We start from the raw sequence: 18012 nt of genomic DNA on the forward strand, positions 1-18012 counted from the left end.
GCCTGATGTAATTAAGATGTCCGCGGTTGCCTGCAGTGCAAGCCGCGGCAATGTGTGTGACAGAGCGGCGCCTCCTCGCTGACGCGTTTCCTCCCGACAAGGGCTTCCACTGAGGTGGAGCAGGTATGGACATCCTCTATTGAATACTGGGGCAAGAAAATCATTGGTTGCTGGGAGGCCAGCAGTTAGAGGTGTAACTAGAACCTTCAGGGCAATAGTGCAAGAAAACCATAAAGGGACCCCCGGACGCCCCCCCCCCCCCCCCCCGGGCAGACTGACCTTTACGATCCTGGTAGTTTTGCCACTGGTGTCAGTTGTTTTTATTTTTGTTATTTTATTTTTTCACCATTTTATTTATCTGTACAGAGCTTCCCGTTCATTCACAAACTGAAGCTCAGTAAACTCAGTTTACTATGCCTCAGTTATGAATGAACAGAGTCAGTGATCGGTATGGATCACTAACTCTATTCATTAAGACGAGAAAGGGGCTGGTAAATGACAGATTTACCAACCCCTTCCCCGCTCTCCATCCTAAAAGCATTACCCGCAGCAGCTAATAGGAGAGGGGAAGGGGGAACCCACCAGCGCTGTGGGGGATAAGGGGAGCACAGGGGAGTACACAGGAGCCCGATCACAGCAGAAGGGGGGTAGAAGGGGCGGTATGTAGAGGTACTGATCTATAAAACAAGGGAAACACACTCGTGATGATCACAAGCAATCTCCACCCTGCGCCAAATTACAAATATCAAGTAAAATACCCAGTCGATAATTAAGCAGCCACCTATCAAGGTTAATCGAAAATCACAATGTACAAGGATGTACAAGCTCAAAGAACTAAAACATCAAGCTGTGCTAAACACTCCTTAATAAAATAAATGGTGAATGAATAAAAATGAATCGAGGTTATGGCCACATCACACACTCATATCTGTTGATAGGCCACACGTCAAATACATATATCTATAGTCCCAAAACGGATCAAATAAATCAAGTAAAATAAACCCTATAAGTGGTTAATCATAACCTGGAGACAGCGTGGAATCATAAGGCTGATCAATCATATAGGCATATGCTAGAGTGACACAGCACCCCTTCATATAGATTATTGGGACATAGAGCAATCAATGTATCATAATAGTCCAAAGGATCACAATAACATGAATTGATAAGTCCGTATAATCAGAAGGTATTCAAAGGGTGCACCACGTGAGGGAATTCCTGAAATGTAACATAATAATCCGTCACCACACCACGTGCAGCCTCTCCCAGTGGTCATACACTCACCAGAAATACATTAGTTAACAGCCTGTCATTTCCACAGTGTCCTCTTGCAGGCACACACTTAGCATGTTTCATCAGCCCCACTCACAGGACCTCTCCAGGGAATATGCAGTTGAGTCTTAGAACAGGGGTATTCGAAGTTTTGAAACCACCAAAAAAGAGAAGGGGAAACTCATTGTGCAACTCAACAAACGACTTTATTGGAAACACACACCAATCCCCCCTTATAAATATGCACTTACAAAAGGTTTTCTTTAAAATCCGCATATACACACATATAGGCAGAGCGCACAGCTTCAACCACCCACTGCTAATGTCTGACCAGCGGAGATCAACGGTCAGGGGAAGCCGATCAACGTCACTGTGTGAGAGCCGCGTGGTCACGCCCTAACGCATTTCGTCATCGCTTCATCAGAGGGCGTGGCTAGCACACATTTATAGCGTGCTAGACCTACAGCCTTAACCCCTGCACCTTCCGGGCAAGGAGCACACCATCTTAACATACACTAGATGCCAGGGTGACCCGAACTAACAGCTCATTTCTCCAAAGCCACTCTAATGTATATAAAGTAAAATATAAGCAAAATAAGCTAAAAAAGGGGGTAAACAACTAAAACAAAATCACCCCAAGTGAATGGGAAAAGCAAATGAGCCACCCCCACCCTGCTAAGTAATGGTTTAACCCCCATGACGTAGTGACACTACAAACGGTGTCTGCACCAGCCATATCCCAGGTTCCTAAGATTGCATATTAAGCAGATAGTTAGAGTGACCCAGGGCTGCAACAACATTAAAACCCAATATAAAATTAGAATGATATACATTCCATACTTCGACCTATTGCTAGAACATAGAAACAGGTATACAAATACAGGTATAATAGTAATTATATACACGAGAGCACCATTGAACAGGAAATTGCACCCACACATATAGCACCCTGATGATACTAACACATACTCAATCTATATGTATACCTTTGAGCTTGTACATCCTATTGCGATTTTAGAGGTACTGATCGCATCCATTTTCAGCAGCTTTAGGCGTAAAATGGAGGGTATCGGTTCCTCTATATGCCACCCCCACTGTCCCTCCTATCCAGGTGTACAGAAGGCCGCACAGGCCCCCTGGTGCATGGGGCCAGGTCACAATTGCGACCCCTGTATGTACACCACTGACAGCAGTCAGAGCAACCAACAACACAGCATAGTGGGGGGTGGATGGACTTGGGTTGAAGACTTTTGGGGATATGGGGGGGGGGGGGGAATGGAGACCAACTGACCCAAGTCTGAGGATATGGCATTTACCTTAGCTACGGCCTGGATAAAATCACGTAGCAGGCCAGATGTGGTCCTGGGCCATAGTTTGTAGACAAAAGTGAAAAAATAATGAGGATATGCCACAGTGCCCATTACATTTTGTCACACTATAAGAGAAATAGGTCAAATGGGTCAACTGACAGAATCTAGGGATTCATCAGCTCCATGATTTAAATCAAAATGCCTTTTCCTATCAGAGAACTCTTTTTCAGCCCTTCATAAGGTGGTAATCTATTCCAAGAAAACAACATTTTGCTTTAATATGATTAGTACAGGGCGATTCATTGAGGCTGTATTATGCTGTTCCCTTTTGTACCCATTTGTCAACATTATGTAACAATTACGTAAAAAAAATCATAGAATGACTGCAAATAGTGCACATAGAGGTTAGAACAAATACGTCAGTAAAATATGAACTAAAATAAGGATGCTTCTGGAATTCTTTGTTATCCATAAAATAAAAGTCAAACCGAAATGTCAGAATGATAAGATCCAGCAAAGCCATTAGGACAATCAGTTGCTTGGAAACTGGCCACAAACTCCAGCCTGGTGCCTGGGATGAGTCACCTCCAGCAATGCCGTAATGTACCTCAAAGCAAACACCATCCACCTGTGCACAGATGGCTGTTATCCTATTATGAGTTTACGGTGCAGACAACAGAGGTATATCTGTCAGCCACTTGTGGAATAATAGGCAGATGGTTCTTTTTCTGCTAGATCTGCAATTAGACTGGGCAAACAGAATATTTTTCTTCTTCAAAAAAAAAAAAAAAAAAATGATGTTTATTTTCTTGTCTCATTGATTAAAGGGTTTGTGCTTCTTGTATTACACTTCCCCTTGTGTATAGCACTGGCCATAGGAGTGCCAAAAACAGAAAATTATATACTTACCTTTCCATAATTTTCCTTTCCTGGTACACCTTCATGGCAGCATAAACTTGGGTTGTGGCTCCGCCCCCACAACCTGATGGAACTGGTTAACTATGAATCAGAGACAGACCCGGCTCGCAGCATTCCCTCTAACTTTCACCACTGCATCTCCTGTACCATGCCCGCAGCACTGCATCTCCTGTACCATGCCCGCAGCACTGCATCTCCTGTACCATGTCCGCAGCCCCTACACCATGCCCGCAACCCCTGCATCTCCTGTACCATGTCTGCAGCCCTGCATCTCCTGCACCATGCCCGCAGCCCCTGCATCTCCTGTACCATGTCCACAGCCCTACAACTCCTGCACCATGCCCGCAGCCCCTGCATCTCCTGCACCATGCCCGCAACCCCTGCATCTTCTGCACCATGCCCGCAGCCCCTGCACCATGTCCCCAGCCCCTGCATCTCCTGCACCATGCCCGCAACCCCTGTATCTCCTGCACCATGCCTGCAGCCCCTGCATCTCCTGCACCATGCCCGCAACCCCTGCATCTTCTGCACCATGCCCGCAGCCCCTGCACCATGCCTGCAGCCCTTGAAGATTTTCCCCCTTAATGACCAGGCCATTTTTTGAGATTCAGGACTGCGTTACTTTAAAGGACAATTGCGCGGATATGCGACACTGTACCCTAAAAAAAATTAATGTCCTTTTTTTCCCACAAATATAACTTTCTTTTTGTGGTATTTGATCACCTGTACGATTTTTATTCATTGCACTATAAACAAAAAAAGAGCAACAGTTCAGAAAAAAAAAATATTGTTTTTAACATTCTGATATATAACATTCCCCAAAAAAATTGAAAAATCAAAAATTTTCATCCTTTTAGGCCAATTTGTATTCTGCTACATATTTTGCTAGCAAAAAATCACAATAAGCGTATTTTGATTGGTTTACGCAAAAGTTATCGCGTCTACAAACTAGGGGAAAGATTTGTCATTTTTATTTATATTATTTTTTTACTAGTAATAGCGGCGATCTGGGATTTTTAGCAGGACTGCGACATTGCAGTGGACAGATCGGACCCCTAACTGACATTTTTGACACTTTTGGGGGGACCAGTGACATTACTACAGTAGTCAGTGCTACAAATATGCACTGTTACTGTAATAATGACACTGGCAGGGAAGGGGTAACCCGGGGGTGATCAAAGGGTTAAGTGTGAGCCTAGGGCGTGTTTCCTAACTGTATGGGGGAGGGGTTTATGAAATGAACACAGAGACCTGTGATTCTAAATTCTCTCAGCAAGGAACGATCGCGGGTGCCCGGCGACAATTGCGGCTGCTGGCCCCATGGATTGGCATCCCCGCTGCCTAGTGGGGGCCCCCAGGAGCGCTCCCACGAACCAACGTACCCATGCAAAACAACAAAATATACAAGTAGGCAATTTGTACCCACTTTTAATGTACAGAGAAGAAGAGGTGGAGCCTAAAGAGGAAGGGGAGTGGTTTACAGATGACAGGGTGGGTCTGAAACAGGAAGGTGTGTGGCCCTGACAGGAAGGGGTGGGACATAGTTAAATTAGGGGGTGAACGAGTATAGTCCGGCCTAGGGCAGCACAAAACCTAAATACACCACTGAGTATCACTACTGATAGCATGACCCTATAGAGGTTGCACAGACAGTCCAAATCTTTCAGGATGGCACATCAATACATCCCATTGCCAGAAGGTTTGCTTTGTCTCCCAGCACAGTCTCAAGAGCATGGAGGAGAGTCCAGGAGACAGGCAGTTACTCTAGGAGAGCTGGACAGGGCGGTAGAAGGTCCTTAACCCATCAGCAGGACCGGTATCTGCTCCTTTGTGCAAGAAGGGACAGGATGAGCACTGCCAGCACCCTACAAAATGATTTCCAGCAGGCCACTGGTGTGAATATTTCTGACCAAACAATCAGAAACAGACTTCATGAGGGTGGCCTGAGGGCCCAACGTCCTCTAGTGGGTGTAGTCAAACCCTATGCTGGTGCAGTGAGTCCTGGGTTCCTCCAGGTGCACAAAAATGCCCAGCCTTATGTGGGGATAGTATGCAACCAGTTCTTGGAGAATGAAGGAATTGATACCATTGAATGACCCCCACACTCGCCTGACCTAAATCCAATAGAACACCTCTGGGACATTATGTTTCGGTCCATCCTACACCTCCATGTTGCACCTCAGTCTGTTTAGGAGCTCAGTGATGCCCTGGTCCAGATACGGGAGGAAATACCCCAGGACACCATCCGTCTTCTCCAATGTTGGGGTAGTTACTCAAAAAATGTAACTAGTTACTAGTTACTTCTGTAAATTGTAACGAGATTACTTTACTAGTTACTGCATTTGAAAAGTAACTTCACTACTTATTACTTTACTTTCCTCTTTCTTAATTGACCGTGTAGAAGAAGATACATGACACTCTTTCTGCATATAGTTTATTGTATAAACACAGGCTTTGGGAAACATGAGAACAAAACCTGAAAAAACAGAATAAAACATAAAGTGAAACAAAAAGTCATAAACTTCATCCCTCTCTATTCTTCGAAATAACGATTGTATCGCACGGCTTGGGTAACGCAGGAAAGAGCGTTCCTATAGTCTAGTAAAGTAGTGTAGTTACCTCCTATAGCCTAGTAAAGTAGTGTAGTTACCTCCTATAGCCTAGTAAAGTAGTGTAGTTACCTCCTATAGCCTAGTAAAGTAGTGTAGTTACCAATATTAGTATTGTAACTAGTTACAGTACTTCGTTACCAAAAAAAGTAATGTAGTTACTGTAATCAGTTACTTTGTAACTAGTTACCCCCAACACTGGTCTTCTCATTAGGAGCATGCCCCGACGTTGTCAGGCATGCATACAACCACGTAGGTCCATACAAACTACTGAGTACCATTTTGAGTTGCTGCGATAAAATGTCAGCAAAATGGACTAGCCTGCTGCATCATTTTTTTTCACTTTGAGTTTTAGGGGGTTGATCATTTTAATTTCCATTAAAGATGTGGCAACCTTTCATTCCTAACACATTACCCAGTCCATATCAGTATAGAGATCCAGCATGATATTTTTCCCCATTGAGATCTGATGTGTTTTCAAAGTGTTCCTTTAATTTTGTTGAGCAGTGTATATATGTGTATATATATATGAACTAACTAACTGAAGTACATACAGTATGTGTATGTTATTCAAGTTTACCTTTAAAAAGTTTAATCAGCCTTTATCCTTTCTCTAAATATCTAACTTTTCTGAATCTTTTCTTGGCAGAAAATCTAGATACCATGATAGCTGTACAGACAAAGAACAAACTTGGAAAGAATTCTACATATCAGAAAAATGGGCTCTCATCAGGTATTTCTTTTTTCAGAGGTCAGACTTGTCTTATAACTCAAATGAGCAACACTAGTAGTACTGTTCGTAGAAGGATCCATTATCCATAAACATCGGAATGGCTGGTTCTGCTTTCATTGGCTGGATGCACTGGTTCAGTGTGACCCTCATAGACAAAAAGTGCCACTCCAAGCAGCAGTATCTCTAAGCCCAGTGCATTCTATTCTTGCAGGGTGCCGGCATCCAGAGGGCCCAGGATGCCCGATAAAGCTATCTGTCAAAGAGCAATACAGAGCTGCACGCCAAAGAACCGCTCAGTCCTAATATGTAAAAGATCGACTTCAGCTTGTCTCCTCCCAAGCCATGCCCTCTTACGCATTTCATTCTCTGATGGACTTAATCCTATGATTAAGCCTCTCAGAGGGTGAAATTAGTTAGGGGGGTGTGGCTTGGAAGGAGACAAACTGAAGCCAATCTTTCAGATATTATAACCAGATGGTTCGATTGCGTGCAGCTCCTTATTTCTTTTTGATAGTTTTCACTGGTTCAGTGAATAAGTAAATAAACACAGCGCTGAAAACAGTGTACATTTCTGGGGGTCTAAACAATTAATTCTAATAAACCAGTGATAAAGTGATTTAAATATACATTGATAGATAGAAGTGTCCAAAAAATATATATTGATATAAATGAGAATAACATTTTTTTAAATTATACTGTATATAATCAGTGTCCAAATAAAGTTCCGTAAACACAAATGTCCACTGTAAAATTCTTTGTGCAAATAATGAATAATAAAGTGCTCCAAAATGCTTCAACTAATTAAGTGAAATCAACACGTGCCCTTCCCCACATGTGAGTCCACTTACCAGATTTTGTGGACCCCTTAAGGCCTTATGGTCTTGGGGTCTGACAGGCTTTAGGTAAGTGGATAAGCTTGGGTACCTTCAGGATAACCTTCCCATGTGGATATGCAAATAAGCATAAAAAGACCAATGGTGCAGTACGTTCCAGTTAAATTAATTTTAAATTATTCAGAGAAACTTCAGGAAATACACTCACATTTCCAAATTGTATACAAGCCTTCTAATATCAAAAATATCCCCGTCGTCTAGTGGATAGTATTCCTACCGTCCTCCTAGATCTGGATCCGATCTGGATAGATCTGGATCCGATCTGGTCCACTAAAAACCCGGTTGGATCGGATGACAGTCGGATGGAAACGCACAGGAGGTCCGTTTCCACCAAACCACCTCATGTGGAACAGTGGGCTGTCTCCATGTCCACTCTGCATCAGTGGACACAGACCTGTCATCCGTCTGCTAAGCAGGGATCAGCGGAGAGATCCTCTGCTGAACAGGCGGATCTGCTGCTGGCATCCACCTGGGTGAAAGGGGCCTAAGTCTGTTGTTTTATATTAATAAAGATCAAAAGTTTCACTATACCAAGGTGTGCTGGTGAAGATTAGTATATCTTTATAATTGCACGATCTGCATGTTCTCTGGGCAAACCTGTAAGGTGTGCAGTTTATACAATTTAGCTTCTCTGTGGATCACAAAACCAACTAAATAGAATTATACATTTTTAGTTGGGTAGTCGGTTTTGTGATCCACATAGAAGCTGAATTGTATGAATTGCGCACCTTACAGGTTTTTGGGCCCTGTGCCCTCTTAGGTTGGTCGGTACTCCTATGTGTGAGCCCTGCCAACCATGCGTCTTTGTATATCTTTTGAAAAGGTTCAATTAACAGAATAAAAAAACAAAAAAAAAAATGGTTTTCTTCTCGAAATGTTCCTTTCATATAGGCCCAGTTATAGTAGTAGAGAAGGGTCACTTTCTTCATACGCAGTGTGTAGGCCATAGCAGAATGTCTTTTTATTGCAGGTGAAAACTGAGACTAAGGCTGCATTCACACTTGAGCGTATCGTTTTACCACGTTTTTACCACGATTTTTACCACGATTTTACCGTGATTTTCAGGCGTTTTTCAAAGGCGTTTTTGGAGGCAGGCATTGACATCTATCAAAAACGCTGGTAATCAGCCCAAAAAGAAGCTCATGTACTTTTTTCAGCTACTGGCATTTTGCAAAACGCTCAGATGTGAACAGGGGCCATTTAAATGAATGGGGTTTTACTTGTCGGGCGTTTTGGAACGTTTTTTTTGACCGTTTTTGGAGCTGAAAAACACTCAAAAACGCCCAGGTGTGAATGGAGCCTAATGGTTCCTAATGTAAACATGTACAATAGTAGGGAGAGATATTTCTGCATTGCTACACATTTTAGTACGCGGTTGGTTTTCCACTTCTCACTGTACTATAGTATTGTCATGGGCAATGCTTGTCATAGCTATGTTACTTGAGAATGTATCATGTGGTATGGTGAACATTACCCATGATCCCTTACTTTACCAAAGTTAGCCAATATTTTAGCAATAAATGTCAGTATGGCAGAACAACAAACTATAGAATACATGGTACACCATTTACTCCGATTCCTAATTACATATTCTTAGATTAAAGTGTTGAGTTGAGTGTTTGTAGTTTTCAGGAACATCAATTATTTATTCGACAATGATCCCACAAGACACAATCTAACAGAGATGTAACGCCCTGTCACTTCTTGATTTAGCTGACAAAATAGATGAAGAGGCTGATAGCACCAAAGAAGCTGCAGCTAACATGGAAAAGGAGTATGAGAAATTCAAGGATTCCACAAAACTCGAGGAGCCTAAAGAATCTACAGAGGTTCTGAAACCCAAAGGTATTCTTTGATCAGACGTTAGTGAGTGTAGTAGAGTGAGTGTATTCTTTTTAAACAAGTGTTCAGTGATACACTGCAGGAAGGCAAAGCTGCCATTCCTTTCCATATTTCCCTTCACTACCTTAGAGGTCATAAGTAGTAAAAATCTCGCCAACAGGAATGCAAGGAGCTAAACACATTTTTAGTAAGGTGGGGAAATATTTATCTTTTGTCAAGATTTTAATTGCTGTTAGTGTTCCCATTACAGAGATTTTTTTTAATTTCCCGTGTGGTCATTAGACAGGAAGTGAGGGAAAATCCCCTGGTTGGGACACAAACTGAAAAAAGAGCTCATGCATAACTATTCATCAAACCATACCACACAGACATACATAGGTAACCCTTGTGAAGGCTGGGTGCAAGGCCTTAAAGCGGAGTTCCACCCGAAATTTATACTTACCTCCATCTTCTCGCTCCCGGTCACCTGAAAAACAAATGGATAATCGCAATTTTTTTTTTTCACTTACCTTTTAGAGAAAATATGCTCACCTTACTTCCTTCTTCCTCCCCTCGGCGGCCACGGCGATTCGTCACTTCCTGGCTTTTGCAATGATTCCTGGGAGCTGAACGTCATCGCTCCCAGGAATCATTGCGCCTGCACCGGCCCCGACGTCAGTTCCGGGGCGCGCGCGTCATTCCCTTCTAAACAGCTTCTGGGCATGCCCAGAAGCTGTGGAGGGATGACGCGCGCGACCCGGAAGTGACGTCGGGGCCGGTGCAGTGCATCGTGGGACCGAAGAAGGAGGAAGAGGACCGAAGGATCGCGCTGGCTTCAAGCTGCCCACACCTGAGATGGCAGCGCTGGAGAAGACAATTTCAAGGTAAGTATTTCTCCTGAAAGGTAAGTGCAACCCGGGACAGATCAGAGGCTAGCCATTGTGGAATGTGCTAGCCCTGACTGTCCCAGGGGTATTTTTATAAAAAAATGTATAACTAGGGTGGAACTCCGCTTTAATGACGGTACAGTACAGAATCCATCGAAGAGAAAACCAGCAAAGCAAGTACTATAGAAGCAGGATTTACTGAAATCCCATATCAGCAGTTGCACCAATGTTTCGAGAGCATGGTGGTCTTCATTTTCAAGCTGTCTGTTCCCTTGAAATAAAAGGGCCTCAATGGTGAAAAAAAAGGGCCTCAGTGGTCTTGCAAAATTGGTGTATCTTTTTTGCTGATATGGGACTTCAGCAAATCCTGCATCAGAATCTTCTTGGTTGCTGGCTTGCTCTTCATCACTAGAAAAAAATAGCTGACAGTTTACCCTTCCCCATTCTTCCACACTTGGCTTGGGTTCCAGTTGAAGTACTCAGCTTCTACTTTTAAGAGAAAACTCATAAAAAAATAAAAATAAAAAAAACAAATATGTACAATTTCTGTGCAATGCAGAAATGATCTAGATGGCTACAAAACCTGCTAAATCTTTCAATAAACAGCCAAAGCATTTCAAATTGCCATCAAAGTAAATTTTACACGGGGTTCTGTTGTTTGTAGGACGGACCTAGAAATGTTAATTCTTGCATGACTGAATCATTGTTTTTTTCCCCACAAGTTTGTAAAGAATGTGAATTGGCAATATTAGAAGCCTCGCTTACCGCCCCTTCTTAGGTCTATATTTCTCTTATAACATTGAGATGGTAATAGTATGATGTTGATGTTGTTAGAAGTTGAATTGAGCTACTTAACCACTTTACCACCGGAGGATTTTGCTGTCTTACGTCTGGGCCACTTTTTGCGATTCGGCACTGTGCGACTTTAACTGACAATTGCGCGGACGTGCAACGCCGTACCCAAACGAAATTTACGTCACCTGTACGATTTTTACTTTTTGCTCTATAAACAAAAAAAGAGCGACAATTTTGAAAAAATAACAATATTTTTCAAAATTTTTTATATGAAATACCCCCCCCCCCCCCCCCCGAAAAATGTAAAAATCAAAATGTTTTAACATTTTAGGCCAATTTGTTTTGTGTTACATATTTTTGGTAAAAAAAATCGCAATAAGCGTATTTTGATTGGTTTGCGCAAAAGTTATTGCGTTTACTAACTAAGGGAAAGATTTCTGTCATTTTTGGTGGGTTTTTTTTTAACGAGTAATGGCGGCGATCTGCGACTTTTTTTGCGGGACTGCGACATTGCGGCGGACAGATCGGACCCTTGACTGACATTTTTAACACTTTTGGGGGTACCAGTGACATTACTACAGTAATCAGTGCTATTTATATGCACTGTTACTGTAAAAATGACACTGGCAGGGAAGGGGTTGATTTTTATTGGTGATCAAGGGGTTAATGTATGCCTGGTGCTTACTAACATGTGTGAGGGGAGGGGACTGAGTGACACAGGGACAGATCGCAGGTTCAGCTATGCTGAACCCTGCAATCTGACCCTGTCTGTCACTTAGGAGATCACAGCGGGTGGACTTCCACACTTGATTCCCTGACGATCGGGGAAGAGCGGCGGTGATCACCGCCGCTCCTCCCCTGGCCCGACTCCCGCTGTGAGTGGGAGCGAGCCTCTGGTGGCACGCGCGCGCCACCCACAAGGGGACAAGTCCAGCGACGTAGGTCTACGTTGCTGGACGGAATTGAACCACTTTGCTGCAGTACAGTCAATGTGACTGGTCGGCAAGTGGTTAAAGGGGTATAAAAACCCAAAACCAAAAATGTAATATATTACAACTTACCAGTCTATGGATGTGGTGGCTGCATAAGTTTCCTTTTTTAAAGCGGTAGTAAATCACCGACAATTCTTTTATTTCTTTAACCTGCAAGGTAAAGCCATAATGTGCTAGTATGCATCGGGATCTCCCGTTTACGGCACAGGACTCTTAAGGAATGGCCCGGGTGGCCATAACACAACAGAACAGCAAGGGAGATCGCTGTACTAACGTTGGATAGTTAGTACAGTGGCTTTTCCTGAGCTGTCAGGTTTTTTTTTTTTTTGGTTCAGCCCTGTGGGGTTGAACAAACTACTAGTGTGTACTAGGATTAAGTATAACATGTTTGTTATTTTTTCGAAAATGTAGGCCTTTAGTATCACTTTAACCTCTAAGAGTAGCAAACAGATCTCCTAAATAGTGTAAACTACACATGTACATAGCAGTGGTCAATTGTGAACAATGATATTGTGATGTACAGTATTAAAGGTATTTACAATTGTGCAATCCTGCAAGATCCACCCCTTCTTCATGCCACATGTGTAATTTATACAAAGGAGAGTCATTTGTTTCATCTGTATAGCTCATCATTTTTCTAGCGCTATTAAAGTGATTGTAAAGTGTCTTTTTTTTTTTTTAGGTAAAAATATTAAACATGTCATACTTACCTGCTCTGTGTAATAGTTTTGCACAGAGCAGTCCAGATTCTCCTCTTCTCAGGTCCCTCTTGGGCTCTCCTGGCTCCTCTCTTCTGTTGAGTAGCCCCACAGCAAGCAGCTTGCTATGGGGGCACCTGAGCCAAGCCATAGCTCCCTGTGTCCATTCAAACACGGAGCCGTGGCCTGGCCCCACCCCCTTTCTCTCTCTCCTCATTGGCTGACTGACTTTGATTGACAGCAGCAGGAGCCAATGGTGCTTTCTCAGCCAAAGAGGAGGGGAGTCCCAGGCAGCCTAGACACTCCTACAACATCCCTGGATCTAGATGACCCTCAAGTAAGTATTAGGGGGGCTGAGGGGAGCTGCCCCCCTAATACATAGAATACATTAAGATAAAAAAAAACTTCTGACTTTACAACCATTTTAAGCTTCTTATGTAGTTCTAACTATAGGGAAGGTAACTTCATTTAAAATAATTTTATCAAAATAACTGTAATAATATTCTTACGTAAGCTGCTTTTCAGGGTCTTATTCTTTTATACATGAATTCATACCAGGTCATAAGCCAACCACTTTTGTTGGTCTTAAAAAGTAAAATGAAATGTTTGAGCCATGTTGAGTTGAGCAATAAGTAAAGTTAATAGGAAACTGAAGCCTTTCATGTATTTGACACTGGTTTATTAATCCTTTAAGCTGGTTTTCTTCTGGCAAGCAAAAGCTATTATCTTATATTAAGACTTTGTCGGAAGGAGGAAAAAAACAGCTACTCTGTAACACTGGTAACTAATGCAACTTAATATGGATGTCTTACAAATCACAACAGCTTTTCAACTTGTACATGATCATCTTTATAACACTGTTATGCTGTAGACAAGAGAAAAGGGAGCACTGTTCTATTAAAAGCATACAGGATATACCGTAGTGTGATCACGTCAGTCTCTTTTCCCGCTCATCAATTATAAACCATCCCTGCTGTTTTTCTCTAGGGAAAGGAGAAGCATATTTAGAAGCAATCAGAAAGAATATCGAGTGGCTGAAAAAACACAAGCAAGGAAGCAAAGAAGGTAAAAGCAATCATAAATTTTGAGCAAAAATTACAATTGGCTGGTGCGTACACATGCCACAGTGTTATTTAATGGAAGAATCTATGATAAGGTGATGTGCAGCGATGCCTTCTTAAAACAGAAGGTATTTACAAATTATCACATTCATCGTAAATCAAAATAACAAGAGGTTCATCGCTGATGTATGGCAAAGATAAAGCCAAAAATTAAAGAGTCATGGATTTTAACTTTAGAACAGGCCTTTCACATTTGTTAGCTTTTATCAGAGCAGGGCATGGAAACAATATATTTTACGGGGAAGGCTTGAGGAGTAGGTAGTTTATACTTGTGGTTGGGGAGCAGTTGTGGAGTGGCGGCTGAGCTGTGTTTTTGAACCCTATCTTACTCTTCGAAAGATGGTGTTTGAACTTATCTGTGCTAAACATTAGTAGATTACAGTTTTAATATCTGAAGTGTTTAATTACTTCTTATGTCCTTACTATGTTCAACGGTGATCTTATATCTAAACCTCCTTAACTTAGATAACGTATTAACTTCATACATAAAAACATGAGGTTTATTAATATTCTGGGGATTGGATTGTCACCAAACTTTTAAACAAAGGGCCTGTTTACTGTCCTACAGACTTTAGAGGGGCCAGATTGTGGCCAGTGGGAGTAGAAAAGGTCTGGGTATAAATGGGAGTATATAATGCCCCATCTTTATTTCTAGGGAGAGGAAAAGTTCCCCATTGTTGTTGTCAGTGGGAGGTTAAGTGCTCCATTGTTGGTGTCAGTTAAACGAATAGTGCCCCATCATTGGTGTCAGTGGGAGAAATAGTGTCTAATCATTTGAAAGGTGACCAAAAAATAAATAGTTTGCCAACATCCCTTATACACTAATTTGTAGGGTTTGGTGCCTCAGACCAAAGAAACGTGGGACTTTATGGGCAAGTAAGGATTAGATTTCTGCAATATGTGAGTAAATAAAACAATTTATTTTTAAATGAAGATTTAAAAATACACATTATTTTGTGTTGGGTTAAAGGCCCATTAGTGAAGAGGTGAAGAAAAGTATCGAAAGTTTGTGACATGAGGTGATATGGTGACTTTTTTAGAACATTTTTCTCTGTTGTTCCATGCTTGTGATCAGGCTTGGAATTGGGCAGAGAAAACATCTTAAAAATATCCAACGCGTTTCGGCTTAGTTTCAATTGTATGCCTTTATCAAGGAATTATCACCATATCTGCAATACAGCAAAATATATTTAGATACACATATGCAACCCAAGGGATACATTTCCATTGGTGCAAAATGGTCAGGATACATACATATCATTCGTTTGCCTGATCCATGTAGGAAGACTATTCCCTCTGGTCCTCTGGTGCTCAGTCATAAAAACATGAGGTTTATTAATATTCTGGGGATGGATTGTCACCAACTTTCTAAACAAAGGGCCTGTTTACTGTCCTACAGACTTTAGAGGGGCCAGATTGTGGCCAGTGGGAGTAGAAAAGGTCTGGGGATAGGTGGGGGTATATAATGCCCCATCTTTAGTTCTAGGGAAAGGAAAAGTGTCCCATTGTTGTTGTCAGTGGGAGGTTAAGTGCTCCATTGTTGGTGTCAGTTAAACGAATAGTGCCCCATCATTGGTGTCAGTGGGAGAAATAGTGTCTAACCATTGGTGTCAGTAGGTGTTCTAAGGGTTGGATAAGGGCATGCAAAGGGCTGCAGTTTGGAGACCACTGGCTTAGTCAAACCACATTTATATATGGAAACTCTTAGGCTGGCCATTTATTATACAATTTTCTTACAATTTTCTGTGCAATTTTCTTCAGATTTACCTTCAACTATGTAGTACAAAGGCCTACCTAATTGGATACAATTGGAAGTATTGTTTAGTTTTGACCTCATATTATATGGTTTTTGGTAAATCTAGCAGAAAATTGTACAAGAAAATTGAGCATGTATGGCCAGCCTTTGTTTCAAAATTAACGCTGACTACTTTGTGGATATTTATGTTCCTAATGATTTATCCATAATTTGATTATCTTTCCAGAATATGATCTTTCCAAACTGAGAGACTTCATTGATCAGCAAGCAGATTCATACGTAGAAAAGGGAATCCTCGATCAGGAAGAAGCTAATGTAATAAAGCGTATCTATAGCAGCCTGTGAAGAAGAAATGGAGCTGAGCTCTTTTCTGCTGTGGGGAATAAGCTTTAGATTTAGAAAAAAATACCGTAAATTTCACTCTTTTCCAAAGTTTACTGCAAAAAATTCACTGGATAAATTGACTAAAGGTGTATTTTTTTCACCAGTCCAGTGTCAGAATTTCTGAAATTATTTTGCTGTATTTGTTTGTTAGCTTGGTTTTGTCCAACCCACGAAGGACTGGAGATAAATTCTCTAAAGTCTGGAAAAAAGTTACACCTTTCAAGTGCACCTGCCATCTACACAATGGTGGACAAACGTATAGGAAACATGTACCTCGTGATGATTTTGTCATCAAAGGGGGTTTCTGTGTTACAAAGTTATCCAATACCCCTTTTCTTCTTTAACATTTGATAGTTCAAATATAAAGTGCCAATTCCTTACAGTTTCAAATTTTCTTCCCATTTAATGGGACCTCCCAGTAGTTTTCTGAGAGTCAGAGTCAATCGATATGCTGCCCTGTGAATGGGTTGAATAGCTTTAATATATATAAGGTCTGCACACAGGGTAGGTTTCATAGTTAAAACTAACTAGACTCAAAGATGATCAGTGCTATAACTACATATTACGACAAATATGTCCATGAGGTGTAATTCATCCTAAATATATGGTAGCTTAAACTTCTTTGTAATATTTGAAAACAACAAGATTCCAATGGTAATCCCTGTATGTGCCCCAATGCTTTCACAAAATATTTTCAAGCCACCACCCAATGGTTTCCAGTTTTTGGAATCTGTAGGTGACAGGTGCTCTTTAACATGTCACTGGTAAATCTTCTTACATGTGTCTAGTCTGTAATTTCAGCCATTTGATGGATCAGAACTCCTCTTTTATAACTGATGTGACAACCTTGATACCCTCCCCGCTTGTGATTTCAGCACCTGTAATAAATCAATGGTGGATTTTCTTCAAAGTCTACAGAGATAAGGCTTCCTGGAGTTTCATAAGGTTTACAGGACCAATCTTCTGTGCTCCGCTTAATCTTCTCATTTTAGTTCAACCCAAATTTTACAGATACTGAAAAATATACAGGAACAGAACCAGTTTGAATATTTCCAGTCATTCCAAATGATAGAGAATGAAAAAAACAGAATCGAGGGATGCCTTACTTTATATTGTCCAGATGTATGTTCCCTGCAGAAGATATGTTAAAGCTGTGTATCCAAGATAAGATTGTGTCCCCAGGTGAACAGATTATCACAGGCTGTGGCCATGTTTACCCTGGGATTTCTGTGGTAAGGCAAACCTTTTATGACAGTAAATACTGAGATTTAGAAGGAAAATCCCTCTCTGCACATAGGTTGGTGGTTACAGGGACTGCACACATCGTATACACTGCCAAAAATAAGGTCATATAAAACATTGTCAGTGTCCATGGCCTGTGAATGCACACAGAATAATTCCGATTGTGATTGCTGGAAATAAAGTTTGGCTGACATCATACAAAAGCTGTATTCTCAATTCTACCATACAGCTGTACATATCACTGTTACATGTGCTCTGTGTTTTGTCTGGCATATCGGTGCCATGCAGTAGAACATTTGTATAGATCTATGCACCAGTAACTGGAATAGAGGCATTAGGATAAACCGTAGAATGCAATGGTAGCTTGCAATAATACATTGAAAGCCATCTCTCTACGTTGTATTCATTGCATTACAAACTGTATTCCCCTTGAAACAAACAAGCACTTTCTAAGACTGGATCCATAAAGTAAACTAAAACATAGATCTACCATTTTGCACCTTTTGGGTAAATTTTGTATTTACTGTGGCATCAAAATTAATCCGATTTGTAAATATTTATATATAGTCTTGTTTTTTTAA

The 18012-nt window shown here is 41.4% G+C and overlaps 1 protein-coding gene across 1 annotated transcript in view; it reads left to right on the forward strand.

Annotated features, from left to right (window-relative positions):
- SCG3 (secretogranin III) overlaps positions 1 to 16617 on the forward strand; it is a 76261-nt gene extending 59644 nt beyond the window's left edge. The window contains exons 9-12 of the mRNA XM_082254186.1: positions 6759 to 6842; positions 9449 to 9580; positions 13916 to 13993; positions 16032 to 16617. Coding sequence (XP_082110312.1) covers positions 6759 to 6842; positions 9449 to 9580; positions 13916 to 13993; positions 16032 to 16150 — 413 coding nt within the window. The 3' untranslated portion in view covers positions 16151 to 16617. The remainder of the gene's footprint in view (positions 1 to 6758; positions 6843 to 9448; positions 9581 to 13915; positions 13994 to 16031) is intronic.
- Positions 16618 to 18012: the final 1395 nt, after the last annotated feature.

Source organism: Pelophylax lessonae, assembly GCF_965119305.1.
Source record: "Pelophylax lessonae genome assembly, chromosome: 4".
NCBI lineage: Eukaryota > Metazoa > Chordata > Amphibia > Anura > Ranidae > Pelophylax > Pelophylax lessonae.